Here is a 14536-nt window from a genome sequence, read left to right on the forward strand (position 1 = left end):
TCCTGGCTTCTATCAGGATTAATCTGGACAAGAATGTGTGTGTGTGTGTCCTAACTATCCTAAGTACAGGGACTGTCTTTTGAGGAAAATGGAGAGGAGTTCAGACTGCCTGATTTTTCTCAGCATAATGATAAACATGGTGATATGATGTAAAAGATTGCCTGAGTTCTCCTTGGCAGAATTAAACCAGACCCATACACTTGGCACCTGTCCCAGGGCCAGTCTTTGTTTCTTGTGCAGAGAAAGGGAGGTGAGTGTAGCTTTGTCTCCCTAGAGTTTGCAGAGCTGCCCGGTCAAGCCACACGGCATATTTTGATCATGCAGGAGCCAGTTCTGATTGTGATGGGCTTAGCTGAAATAGGAGGAAAATGATGATTATAAGCATTAAAGGAAGAGGATGGAGGAACGGGGCACTTTCCCCACAGTGCAATAATTGGTCCATGAAACACATGTAAAAATTGAGGCTAAAAAGAACTTGGCATTGATCAATTCACCATGTTTTTTTATTGAGCACATATTAAGAACAGCACTGCGTACAGCCCTTGAGTATTAAAGATGGATAGATAGCCAAATGTAGAAATATATGGGTAGTGCAGGGGCACCTGGGTGGCTCAGTCAGCTAAGGTCTGATACTTGATTTAAGCTCAGGTCATGATCTCAGGGTCATGGGATTGAGCCCTGTGTCAGGCTTTGTGCTCAGCACGGAGTCGGCTTGATATTTTTTCCTTCCCCTTCTGCTCCTCCACTTGCTCACACTCACTCTCTCTCTCTGTCTCTCTGAAATAAATAAATAAATAAATAAATAAATAAATAAATAAATAAAATCTGAAAAAGAAAGGAAATATATGGGCAGTGCAATGATGCACAGCTGTAGAATGAGCGTGTAATAGGAGAAGGACCCTGCACGATGATTAAGAGTGGACTCTGGTGCCCAACTGCCTGGGTCTTTGTGGCCCTATTTTGTTAATATGTTTCTTATCTTTTCTGTCTCTCAGTTTCCTCATCTGTAAAATAGAGTAATTGCCATGAGGACCAAGTGAGCTAATACACATAAAGCATTTAAAATAGTGCCACATGTTCACTGTGGCTATTGTGACTCTGTACTCATTCAAAGATCATAAGGGAGATGTGTGAGGTCACTTTTGATTTCCCTTGAACACAGGGGAAGAGGAATATTAGAGAAAAGGAAGTAGCTTTCTAGCTGGGTCTTGAAAAGTGAGCTAAGCAGGCAAAGAAGAAAATAATGACATGAGGAGCAAATGAAATAGCATGTGCTAAGGCCCTGAGGCACATGAAAATAAGGCATCCTAGAGCTGCAAGTATCTTCCATTTGCTTGGATTATATGCTATGACTATAAAAGTAGACAGAGGCTGGATTCCCAAGGGCCTAATGTGCCTTGCTAAAGGGTGTCTGTATTAATATGAGATAGGATATCATTTTTAAAAAAAGATTTTATTTATTTATTCATGACAGACACAAAGAGAGGCAGAGACACAGGCAGAGAGAGAAGCAGGCTCCCTGCAGGGAGCCCAATGCCAGATTCAATGCCAGGACCCTGTGATCATGACCTAAGCCAAGGCAGACAGACGCTCAATCACTGAGCCATTCAGATGCCCCTAGGATATCTTTTGCAAGTGGTTGAAAACTCACCCCAAAAGGCTTGATAAAAATGGCATGGAATGACTATCATAACTGAAAAGTCCAGAGGAATACTGGGTACAGGCATATCTAGTGTTTGAATGGTGACTCTCTTTATCTCTGTCCCCACTGTATGTGTCCCTACTGTATGGATCTCTGTCCCTATCTGTATGTGGCTCCATTTCAAATGGTATTATGCTCTGTGATGGTAAGATGGCTCGTAGAGGATCACAGGCTCAAGTCTAATGGGAGAGAATGAGATTCTCTCCTATAGAGTCCCAGTAAAGTCTCAGTATTTTAGTCACCAGGACCTATAATTTTGGTGAGTGGAATGCTATGTTCTGATTGTTCAGCCCAGTGATTTACATAGTACAAGAGTCCATTCTGTTTAGAAGCTCAAAGACTTAGCATGTAAAAGAGGGTGGTCCTTCAGAAGAAAAGTTAGATATGAATACCAGAAAAAGGATATGGAATGAATACCAGATAGCAAAGCCCCCAAAAGTTCAAGGCCTCTTTCATACTGCAGGGTTTGGGGGGCCATCACTGGCCTTTAAGCTGTGGATTGACACGATCGGATTTGTATTTGTGGAAGATGGACTGGGGGGTTGCGGCTGGAGGCAGAGAGTCATTTGGAAAGATTTTACTTGTCTAGGGAAGTAACGATCAGTATAGGAACAAAATCTTGGCACTGGGAATGGAAAGGTGTGATGACTCAGAACTGTATGTGTAAGAGCTAGAACCATTAAGAATTTTATACTGAACAAAATTATTCAGTGGGGAGGTGAAGAACAATGGCTACAATGTCCCTTAGGTTTGGCTTTGGTGATAGGCTGGGTATGGATGTTTTTGCTGGAAGTGGAGCTATAGAAGGCAAGAGAGAGGATGGCATCAAATAACATGTTAGCCAATTTCTGAAATATTTTTATGTCCATGATCTTTTTTTCACATAGTGGCAGAGAAGAAGTATATTCAGAGTTTATAAAACCTTTCTTTTTTATCACTGCCAACAACATCATTCACAATGATGAAGGACCCAGGAGTGCATAGGTACAAGGAAACACACGTGTCCCAAAAGTGTGCTCCAAGGCACACACATGTTTATCTACACAGTTTTGTGTTGGTGTCGCTTTTTAAAAATTTGCTTTGCTCTTTTATTCTCACCTGATTCTGACTAATGCATTCTTTCTGTTTGTCTGTCTTTGCAAGTAACTCTAAATCCTTCTGGAACAAGATGTTATATAGTTAATAAATCTCTCTTAATACATATTCATTACAAGTAAGCCCTTACAAAGAATGATTGGAATGAGACTTAGAATTATTTAAACCAAAATTAGTCTTCTATTTTTTTTACACAAATACTCATAAATGTGGATAAATGGTATCTGTCATTTCTTTTTCAAGGAACAAAAGACACCTACATTTGCTTAAGGAGTTTATCCTTTTAATATCAAAATAGTCTTTCCTTTCCCATTTTAGCTCTCTGGTACCCATCACAATCCCACCAGATATTTCAAAATAAAAATTCATCTTTTGGCCTAGAACCAGTTGTAGAAGCACAAAAAAGCTACTCAAAATAGGCTTTGTCATGAAAGAAACATTTAAAAGATAGGTAAACAATGTCCACAAACTGAATGTATTAATGGATCATGATCAGAAAAAAATTTAAATTACACAATAATCTTGTGGTCATGACTGTCTGCAATAATTCCTCCATTTCCAGTTTCTCCAGCAAATCCCATTGTCTTCAAAGGGCCCATATTTTCATGTTCCCCAGGTGAGCTTCTGCTGTTGGCTCTTTGTTACACTTTGTAGTCTGGCCTTCCAGGCTCAGCTGTTATCTAGAGGCAGGTGACTATCTCCAACCACCTTTGTTTTCTCTTCTTTTCTACTTTCATTGCTCTTGGCCTTCCAGACTTATGTCCTGAGTCAGAAGGAGAGCAGCAAGTGGGCAAAGCATGGCAGGCAGAAGATGATGGGAGATAGGTCTGCTGATGAGAGAAGCAAGCATTGCCCTCACACACTGCTGTGTGATCACTATAAATGTCACCTCTGATCATGGCAGATCCAGCTCTGGAGCACACAGGGGCTCCATGGTTCCTTGTAAATGAAGTCCACATTTGTCAGGCTGGCATTCGAGGCTTTTCTGGGTCTTTGTTCTTACTTTCATGCTTTGTCCCCATTATTACCTCTGTCCTCACTTTAGTCACTTTACATCTCACCTACCTGGAAGGCCCAGGAGGCAGAGGAGACTTCCCAAGCCTCCTCTCTCACCCCTCAATTTGAAAGTAAGCCTGCTTCCCTCAGCAGTTCTTTCAGAGCATTTGTCTCTATGTTCAGTTTAGCACTTCACATATTTTAGCCTGCTCATTTCTAGAACTCTTGGTATTTTGTATATGGGCATGTGTGTCATTTCCTTTCTCATATCTTTAGAAATTTGGTGGCAGGGGCTGTGCCATACTCACCTCAGTGTTCCTCCACCTTCACAGAACTCTGTGGTGACTCACGCATAGGAGGCATTTCAAATGTCTATTAAATGAGTGAGCCAAGACAGAACACATGTAAGGAGGATTAGGAGCTACTAAAAGGAAGGGAGTAAGGGAATCCTATGACTGAGGGAGTAGCAGATTAAAGAGAATCATGACTGAGATGGAACAGTGAGGAACTGTGTAGCTGTGGGGAACAAGATGCCCACCCCAAGAGACGGTGGGACTGCAGGAACCGTGAGGCTTGGAAGGGACTATTATTTGCTCACACGTCTGGTCTCTCTCTCCCTCCTTCTCCTGTTCACTCCCATCAGTTTACTATAAATCAGTAGGCCTATGCTTCACTTTACTTGAATTCAATACCCTGGAAATCCATGAGAAAAAATGCCTCCTGACAATGTAGTCCTGTCATTTGTACGCAAGCTAAGAGGAATAATAATTGTCTTGGGAAACTGTAAGCTAAAGGCTTAGGAGAATAACCTCCTGGCTGATCTCAGTAACCTGTTTCTCTTCATTTCCGATACCTCTCCCGGGCCCCTCTATCTTTGAGTTTTCTAACACCCTTTTCCGAAGGCAAATACCAGGGGTATTTTGAGGATGAGATGGGGTGAGTGGAGCCACTGAATTCATGTTTTCTTTGTATCCCTCCCACCTCCTAAACAAACACAACTTAGCATGCTTAGCATTTTTCCGTGTATGGAACCTTCTCTGGCCCTTGTCTCCAGGAAGAGCAGGTCCCATGTGCATCCAGCTTCGAGTCAGACTGTTTGTCAGGTGTTCATCTCACTGAATTGTGACAGTATGCTCATCACACACCAGCCTGTGTGAAGTAGAGATTTTGTCTTAACTCATTATTAAATCTGTCCCAGTACCACAGTGTCTGGGTGACACAGGCTTACTAAAGAGTTGTTGAATGAATACATATATGAGTGTGAAGGAACAAATAATAAAACAAAGTAAGTTATCACTTCACACTAGCTTGCCTCAAATTATTCAGTACCTCTTACCTTTAGTTTTTGACTTTGAGAATTGTTAGAGACTTTTTCTAGGGTGTTATGATTCTCTTAAATAGCAAGCAAAAATGTAATTTTATGAAGATTTAATGAGACAATATCATTGCCAGCTGATTTTATTACTCTGGGAGTTTAATAGAAAATTTGTTAACATTGTCTTTAACTTGTTTAAATATTTATGAACATTGTTTTGGAGAGGATTCTTATCTGGGATTATTGTTTTATAGAATTCATTTTGGTGTGGTTTCAACCACTTGGTGGTTCATCTTGTTTTAATAGATTCTGTTAGAATTCTCTGTAAGTGCTTTGGAATCTGAGTGGGAGTCTCTTTGGATCTCATTTCTGCTTGCTCCACCTTCCAGGGCCCCAGATTAAATCAAAGTGTCTGCCACAGGAATCTCGGAACATTCAGGATATCAGTCCCGATCACAGCTCATCATCTTCTGATATGGAATCTAGATAATCTGTGTCAACATATAAGAGAAATCCGGAGAACAAGCTGTCTGCCCAACCTGGGTCTGAGAAGAGGCCATTCTGGTCAGTGAAGAAGATCTCCAGCCAGACTTCGTCTTCTGGCTGTAGATAGATGACCGTGGACCCCGAAGCCACGTCATGGTTCCCCGTGTTGGCATCAAAGGTCTTTATCCGGTACTGTCCATTGTGTACCAGCCCGATTGCCAGATGCTTATTCGCCAATGTGATATCATAAGAAAAGTAATAGATCCCTGGGAAGGCACAGATGAACTTCCCAGTCGCAGGGTTGTAGTGCTCTCCCTCATTAAAGAGGACCTTGTTAAATATAATTGGTAGCCTTTCTTCTGGGTAGCTGGTTGTGATGCCAACAGAAAAGGCAGATTTGAGCATGATGCTTCCACATCTACAAATTCCAGGCGGCCCTGGGTCTCCTTGCTCTCCTCTGTCCCCCTTTGCTCCAGGAGGTCCAACTGGACCTACTTCCCCTTTTTCTCCCTCTGGTCCCACAGGTCCTTTCTTTCCAGTCTCTCCTTGGTCACCTTTCTCTCCAGCAAGGCCCAGCGGTCCAGTCTTACCTCTCAAACCTTTAAAAAGAGTATGGTTTAAATTAATGATTCCTCCAAATATACAGTCACAAACAGCATGTCCCACATAGTGTCAGTACACCCTAAATGTGTCTCTCCAAACAATTTTCAACAGTACACTACTAAATACTAATGCATCTTTAGAAAAAATCACTGATGCATTAAAACGGAAATAGAAAATTTTCATCAGAATTTCAGGTTAGTTTTCCTGAATATGTGAGAAATCATTTAAATGCTATTTTGATGATGGATCATCTGCAATGAAATCAGTCACATACAATATTTGTCACTCCAGGAGAAATTCGATGAGCATAATGATACTATTCCCCAGAGCGGAGTTAAGGGGGCAGATAGAACCAGATCAATCCTTAGAGGCTATATTGTCTCATGCCCCATCCTATTTCTATCAGTATTTATAGTACAAGAATTGATGAAAACTTGATTAGCTCATATTTATTCAACATTTACTGTGTACCAGGTACAGCACTTTATTCACAGGCATTGTCTTCTTTAGGTTTTGCAAGAACTTTATGGATTAGGAAATTTTTATTGCTTCCATTGCAGATGGGGAGACTGAGCCACAGATAAGTTAGTTTGTTCAAGGTAACAGAGCTAGTAAGTGATGGAGCTGTGACCTGAACACATGCCTACCTGACTCTGGAGCCTGAGCATCCCCCTGGGGGGGGAAGCTAGAGTGTACATTGTAAAGTACACCTGGCACATAGTGAGGGCTCAGTATGCCATGATAACCAAACAACAGTGATGGCTACCACTATGCAGTAGCTCTTTTTGGAAGGAGAAAACTGAGTCCCAGAATGGTGAAGAAACTCGCTTCTGTAGCAAGGCTAGGACTGGAATCCAAGTCCTAGTGTAATGATGCTTCCCCTTCATCAAAGTGCCTCTTACCTTTGGGGCTGGAATCAAGAATCCTAAATTCTGTTTGGCTCTGCAGCTAAATGGTTGTATCATTTTAGGCAAGTCCCTTAATTTCTCTGGGTCTCCTTATATATAGAAAAGACATAATATCTGTGAAAGGATTTCAACAAATTCAAAATCACCACAGTGAAATATTTTCTGTTTGTCCAAATCTTTATAACTACAGATCAACCATAGGCTAAAAGCAGAGAAATTATGATCATTGGTTGAAAGGGATAAGCAACATTTAATTTTATATATATATATATATATATATATATATATATATATATATAGTTGTGTGTGTACATATATACATATATATACACACACATACAATGACTAATAACATAAAAATGTCATTTAATTTTTATGGCTAAATTCATTCCATAAATAATACTTGTATAATGATATACCCTCAAAAAGTATCCAAATTATTGGTAATTTATGATGTACTATTTTTTTAAAAGATTTTATTTATTTATTCATGAGAGACACAGAGAGAGAAAGAGGCAGAGACACAGGCAGAGGGATAAGCAGGCTCCATGCAGGGAGCCAGATGTGGGACTCCATCCCTGGTCTCCAGGATCACACTCCTGGCCGAAGGCGATGCTAAACCGCTGGGCCACCGGGGCTGCCCTATGATTTACTTTTGTAGTCAATGGAAATATATTATTGGTCTACTCTGTAGTTTCACTCTTAACTATGTATTTGTTCTCAGGAACTTTTATTAAGCTAAGCTTTTTTATCTTGATAGTGCTCTGGTAACATTTATTTGAATGTTACACATGTATCAGTGTATGAGCTTAATTATTTTTCAGTTATTTGACAAATTTAGCAAATGTTCTAGATTATGTTAATTTGAGGAGAATCAATGCCTTAGCCTTAAAACATCCAGTATTTTGTTTTGATAATTTTGGAAATAAGCTGTTTAACAATTTATGATGCACAGAAGAGTCTATTAACGAAACCCTTTTTGGTGACTGGGATCAGTGACTGGGATCTCATAACTGATGTGAGGACATCTCTTCAAGCTCTAGATGGCTTTTGTTGTGAAGTTGAAATTCCACTGGTCCCAGCCAGAATATACTCTGGTATTTATGTCTTGAAATGAGGCCATAAGAGTCTGATCTTTCAATATTGCTTCTTTTCAGTAGAAATAAAATATGAATATTATTTTACTGTTGAATTTATTTGTGAATCGAGGACCACAACTTAAAAATTGTTATTTCTATTTTCAACAGGAGCTTAACTTTTGTTGTCTCCATGAGTGACCTTAGATGTATTAATTAAAAAACTTTTGTCATCAGAAACAATTTTGACTATTAAATTTCATTAGGTTCTCCAATCCTCCTGCTTCTATGACCTTGGGCAAGTCACTTCTTGTCTGTGTTCAAATGCTCCATTTGTAATATGAAGAATTGGATTTAGGTCCACTCCAAACCTAGCAGGAAAAGCAGTAAACAGTGGTTCAGCAGACTGGGGATAAATCCTTAGTTCATCCATGGGTTAGTCAGGTGAATTTGAATAAGTTCTCTCTGACTATATTTTCTCAGTCCTTGAAATGAAAGTGTTGGACTAGGTTGCTTAAGGTCTCATCCTACTGAAAATTCTTTGGGACAAAACCATAAATATTAAGGTGGAATTTTACAGTGCTAGCCATGTAAAGGTCTTTACAATCTCAGTATTTGGATTTTCTATGGTTATTGAATTAGATAATCAGGATTAGCTGTAATAACTTGAAGTAATTCTTCCTGTTTGCATGAAGGATTTGTACCTGTGTTAAAGGCCAATTAATGAATAATGGAAAGAAGCGATACATCACTCTCCTTCTTCCTATTCAGTTAGACATATGCTTGGGTAGAGAGAATTATGGAGTAGTGATTAGTCTATGCTAGGTAGTGATGCTTGGAGAGAAAGGATTTCTTTTTAGTCCTCCTTGAAATGAGCTTACAAAGATTTCTTCCTCAGTGCTATTTCTTTCTTCCATCCATCCATCCATCCATCCATCCATCCATCCATCCATCCATGCATTTTCCACGTATTTATGTGTGTATACATACATATATCTAAATCATGTAATATTGATTGACCATTCACTACCTGCTAGGCACTATACTAGGGGCCGAGTGGGACATTGACATGAATGACACCTGTTCCCCTCTCAAGTTAGCTGTTACTACCAACTATACCATGATCTGAAAATATGGGTCATAGCTAAGTTCATGAATATCGAAAACCATATGATCGATCTGTTTCATGGGGTGGTTCTAGTATTATTTGAAGATATTTATAGGGATGCATTCAGATTAAATTAAATGGTGATATGATGTTACAAGAGTAATTGCAATAGACCAGTAAGGAAGACACATATTTTTAACAGAAAATTCCTAATTTGGTATAAGAAGTTCTGTACTTGTAATTTAAGGTAGAGAAGTTGGACAAAAAATTCTTGATTCTGCTTGCACTTGGTTGGATGTATATAATGGGGATGTTTACCAACAGTAGGTGAATGAGAAGACATTTGTGGTGTCATTAAAGGGGACAGAAGAACCAAGCATTTCTAGCTGTGTTGTGTCCAGTTCCAGCTGCATTAAAAGCTTATTCCCAAAGCCCCAGGTCTCTATTACTGTTGTTCATAAATGGGATATGTTTTTCATTGATCACAAAGGTGTTCCTACCTTTCTTATCTGTTTTAGCACTTTATATGTGTATTTGTGTATATTGGATTTAAGTAATCTCAGGTTGGGAAAGTGATTTTATTTTTGAATCTCAATGTTTTCACTGTAACATTATTATATTATTGCTTATTGTATTGATTTCTAACAGGGTTATGTGGACATTAAGTACTAAATGTAAAATTTCTGAAACAATAAGTTCTTAATAAATGGCTATGATGATGATGATGAATATGGTAATTATATGTTTTCTATATTGGCTTCCCAGACCTCCATGATTGTTTATCAAGGCAAGGGCAATGCCTTATTCATGTTTGTGTTCTCACTGTCTAGAACAGTAATATCAACCAGGGGCAACTTTACACTACCACCAAGGGATGGTTGGCAATGTCTGGGACATTTTTGTTGTCATGGGTGGTGGGGGTGCCACTGGCATCTAGTGGGATGCTGTTGAATGTCCTGCAATACAGAGTATAGCCATCCCACAGCAACTAATTATTTGGCCCAAAATGTCATTAGGGTGGAAGCTGAGAAATACTGGTCCAGAATAACACCAGATAGCAATAGGTACACAAGAAGCTTGTTGAAGAATAATGCATGGGTGGATAAATGAATATGAGGGTGTAGCTGGCTTTGTATGATTAAAATTGTAGCAATTATGAACATTCAATGTAATCTGAATGCATATCTACATACTTATTTTTATTTATTTTAATTTTTAATTTTTTTAATTTTAATTTTTTATTTAAATTCAATTTGCCAAGATCCAGTGCTCATCACATTACATGCCCTCCTTAATGCCCATCACCCTTATTTTTCAATGATACTCATGAAACACATCACTCATTTCTAGTTTATTACATGACTTTGGATATTCAAGTACTTAGCTATGACTCATGTTCGCAGAGCACCGTGTGATATGTAATGACAGCTAACATTTCCTGAGTGCTTACCACACAGCAGCTGTTCTACCAAGTGTTGTACATGTATTATTGTGCTTAAACATCACAATCATCCTTAATACTCCCAATTTACAAATGAGGGAACTGAGGCTCAAAGCAGTTATTTGCCTGAGGATACTAAATTAGTAATTGAAGGAGCCAAGGTTTGAGCCTAAATCCGAAGGACTCCTATGCCTGCTTGTGTGAGTACTACATTATTGCTTCCAGACAGAGTAAACTAAAAAAGTTGGCTGTATGTAACTCTGTTCCGGGTGTTATTACAAGATTTCAAGGCTATTCGTGATCATGACACGGCAGTAAGTTGTATTCATAGGTGTTACCATAGATAAGACATAAGCTTCAAATTAAAGGTTCTTTATCTGATATTGAACCTTTACCTAAAGGTTTTTTTTTTTTTATCTAATATTGAACAACATTCATACACATTTGGTAGCTACTGATTTCCCAAGTATTTTCTGCATGACAAATTGAGAAGTGAATTATTATCCAGTAACTTGCATATATATTATGCTACTGTTTCAAGGAATACCAGTAAATCAGGTGCAATTACTAGATAGAGATATGTTTCTTAGAACAGATTGACTTTTCTCTTCCTATCTTTTGTCCCAGCCTTTACGCTCAGAAACTTGTTTTCAAAGATTGATGCCAAATCACTTCCTCTTTTAAAGTTAACAAAGCTTCTCTATAATTTGAATTTGGTTTACTAAGGATTGCAGAATCTGGCAATCTTCCTGGGCCAACTTATTTGTGGGGAAAAAAGTAAAAATTACTGAAGTCATAGGGGGCAATCGTGTCACCATGAAGAGTGGTAAGAATCTAATTTTTAGCTGTTACAGGACAGGTGGGAAAGAGGTGAGCTAGGAAAGGTGGACTATACGGTACCATTATCATTTCATCTGTGAAAAATAAAATCTAGAAGTCCTTTATATAACTTTGCTCAGAATATTAGTGCAGAGCAGGGTGACGTGTGCTTTTGGTTCTTGGGATGCCTGCCTCTGCTTCGTCTGTTCATTTCCCTTCCTTGTCCATCTGTCTGCTATCCATCCATGCCCTTGCACATCCAGACATCGCCTGCTAGCTGCAATAGCCCTGTGGTCATGGGCATCAGTGTTTGAATCCAGCTCTGCTGGTCACTAGCAATGAATTTCCATCTTCAGTAATTAATTTAACCATGCTATTGCTCTGTGTTCTCATCTGTACAACAGGATAACTAGAAGAGATGTCATTATAGTAAAATAAGGTTGCAGGTGAAGAATTTAGAGCAGTATCTAAAGCATAGTAAGGGCTCAATAAATCACGATTAAGGAAGGTAGAGAATAGATTTCAGGAGCAATTGTCATTAGAAAAGGCAAGAAAGGAAGTAGTTTAAGGTGGGAGTGAATGTGGGATGTTTATTTATTTTTAAAGATTTATTTATATTAGAGAGAGAGAGATAAGGAGAGAGTAAGCACAAGTGGAGGAGGGGCAGAGGGAGAGGGAGAGAGAATCCCAAGCAGACTCCCCACTGAGCATAGACATGGGGAGTTTAGGGAACTTGGTCACTCATTACCTGCAGCTCCCTTTTCACCTTTCTCTCCTTTCCTGCCGTCTCTACCATCTCGTCCTGGAAGGCCGATCCGACCATGGGGCCCAGGGGAACCATTTGCTCCAGGGGGTCCTGGAGGTCCAGGTAAGCCAGGAATGCTACAGATATATCTTGGGGAGTAGCTCTCTCCTTTGAACTGATTACCTCGAGGCTGTCCACTGGCACAAATGGCAAAACTTGTAACATAGAGCAAGATAAACATCTTTGGCTCTGGAAAAGAAACACAGGGACATAAATGCACCCTCTCAGGGGAGAGTTTTGGCATAAATGAACATGAGAATAGGCGTTTGCAACCACTCACTCCAGTGCTCACCTCTCCATGCATGTAGAAAGCCTCAGTTTACTCTCATAATTTCCTTGGAAACTATGAACGCATTACTGATAGAGAGTTCTCAGTGCCCCACCCAAGGGTTGGTGGAGATGAAGGCTTGATTTAAACAATTTCAAAATAAACGCACTTGTTGCATTATTTCCTGTAGGGTCAATGATGGATCTTGAAAAACGAGGCTTTCTTTTTGCAAAAATAATGCATTATTTTTAGGAAATTAGAAATGCAAATGAGTAGGACAAACATTAACATTATTCTCACCACTAGAAATAATTACAACTTACATTTTGATACATACACCCTTCTGGTCTTTCGATGCTGTGGAGAAAATTGATATTATGGCACTTTGTATTTTTTAAACTTTTTTCACTTAACAGTGATATATAATGAGCATCTTCTCATGTCAAAAATTATTCATAAGATTCTTAAAAAGTTGCATTTTTCTCCACTATCCTTTATGTACACGATTTGCCATCATAGATATTTCCTTCCAGTTTTCTGCCAGTATAAATGCTATGCTAGACATCTGTATGTCTAATCTTTGCATGTATTCATGATTGTTTCCTTTGAATTTATGGGCTTTTTAAAGCAGGAGAAAAGAAGTGGCATTTTCAGGAAAACCATGTTTTTCACTTGATAATCATGTGTAAAACCAATTACTGTTAATTGGAGTACTGTGCATTGTCCTACAGGGGGGTCTCAAACTTTAATTTAAAATCTGCAGGATATAATGCCCTGGTGAACCATTAAGCCGTTAGCACCAAGGCTCAATTAAAGAGCTGAGTGAAATTAAACCATGCATGGTGCCACGTGCTCCTGGAGAAGCAGACAACAGGTCTCTTCAGCTATGATTTAATAGGACTTGATTTTTCTCTCCACAAATAGGATCCTGAGAATGACAGATCATTTATTAGCATGACATTTGGCATTTAAACTGAGAGGTGGGCAGTATAGGCTGGGACATCTGATTTTCTAGGCTAAATGGTCCTTAGGATTATCAGCTTCTTGGATGGGAGATTGTATACACATGGTTTCAGAGTGGTGTAAATTAATAGTTTTTGGATAGTTGGACCTGTGCTTTAATAAGAAATCTCAACAATGCTTGATGTATATGCCTGGCATATGCTCGCCCAAAGGAAATAATCATAAAATGTGAAAAAAGCAATCGGATGGAGTTTCCTTGTTTCTTGACAGCCACATCAGAAAATTAACCAGGCATACTGTACCAGTTTTATGATACCCATGGGAAAATTGCAACATCTTGGAATTAGACCTAGAAATTTGCCAGAGCATAGGAATGACAAACTGAGAAAAACACAGTGTGCACATGTGGTTCAAAATATGTCTGATTCCTAGAAATCTTATTAGTGAAAAACTAAAGCAACTTACCCAAATATAGCCTTTGTGTCTTTGACCAAATCTTCATGTTACCAATGTCTCCTCCTCCCATATCCCCCCTTCCCCAAATCCAGGAGAATATTTTTGCTGTGTACTGTCTGCTATAATGTAGCATGAATTCAAAATTAGTGATCCCATTGCTCGACTGGGATTAAGGCCCTTTGGAGAAGCCCATCAGTTCTGATAAAGATACGAGCCCTTTCAAGGGTCTTCCAGATGAAAGAAAATGAAAGAACATTTTATCCATACCTCTGACATGGTTAAAACAAACTACAATGACTAAATTACTAGCTTTTTCTTGTAAAAAACTGATTAAAGGAGGTTTTAAGAAGGAATTTGAAAGACAAGAACATGCTCATGAGATACTCATGCTCTCTTTTTATGAGATACTCATAAAAAGGTGTTTAAAGAGACATGGAATGGGCTTCTGTAGCTAAGGCCAGGATCTGATTCTAAGAGGGACTTGAAATTATGTGG

The 14536-nt window shown here is 39.0% G+C and overlaps 1 protein-coding gene and 1 long non-coding RNA gene across 8 annotated transcripts in view; one reads left to right on the forward strand and one right to left on the reverse strand.

The window, feature by feature from the left end:
• The first annotated feature begins 1175 nt into the window (after window positions 1-1175).
• LOC140620896 (uncharacterized) lies at window positions 1176-10012 on the forward strand. The gene is made up of 2 exons (XR_012020626.1): window positions 1176-1315; window positions 5498-10012. It is a non-coding gene; the product is annotated as an uncharacterized lncRNA (long non-coding RNA).
• Window positions 5247-14536, reverse strand: part of C1QTNF7 (C1q and TNF related 7) — a 106430-nt gene continuing 97140 nt past the window's right edge. For all 7 annotated transcript variants that reach the window (XM_072805391.1, XM_072805359.1, XM_072805385.1 and 4 more), the window contains 2 exons: window positions 12298-12543; window positions 5247-6193 (listed from right to left, as the gene is read on the reverse strand). In XM_072805391.1, the coding sequence (XP_072661492.1) occupies window positions 5562-6193; window positions 12298-12535 (870 nt within the window). In that variant the 5' untranslated portion in view covers window positions 12536-12543 and the 3' untranslated portion in view covers window positions 5247-5561. The remainder of the gene's footprint in view (window positions 6194-12297; window positions 12544-14536) is intronic.

This window comes from Canis lupus, chromosome 2 (genome assembly GCF_048164855.1).
Source record: "Canis lupus baileyi chromosome 2, mCanLup2.hap1, whole genome shotgun sequence".
Lineage (NCBI taxonomy): Eukaryota > Metazoa > Chordata > Mammalia > Carnivora > Canidae > Canis > Canis lupus.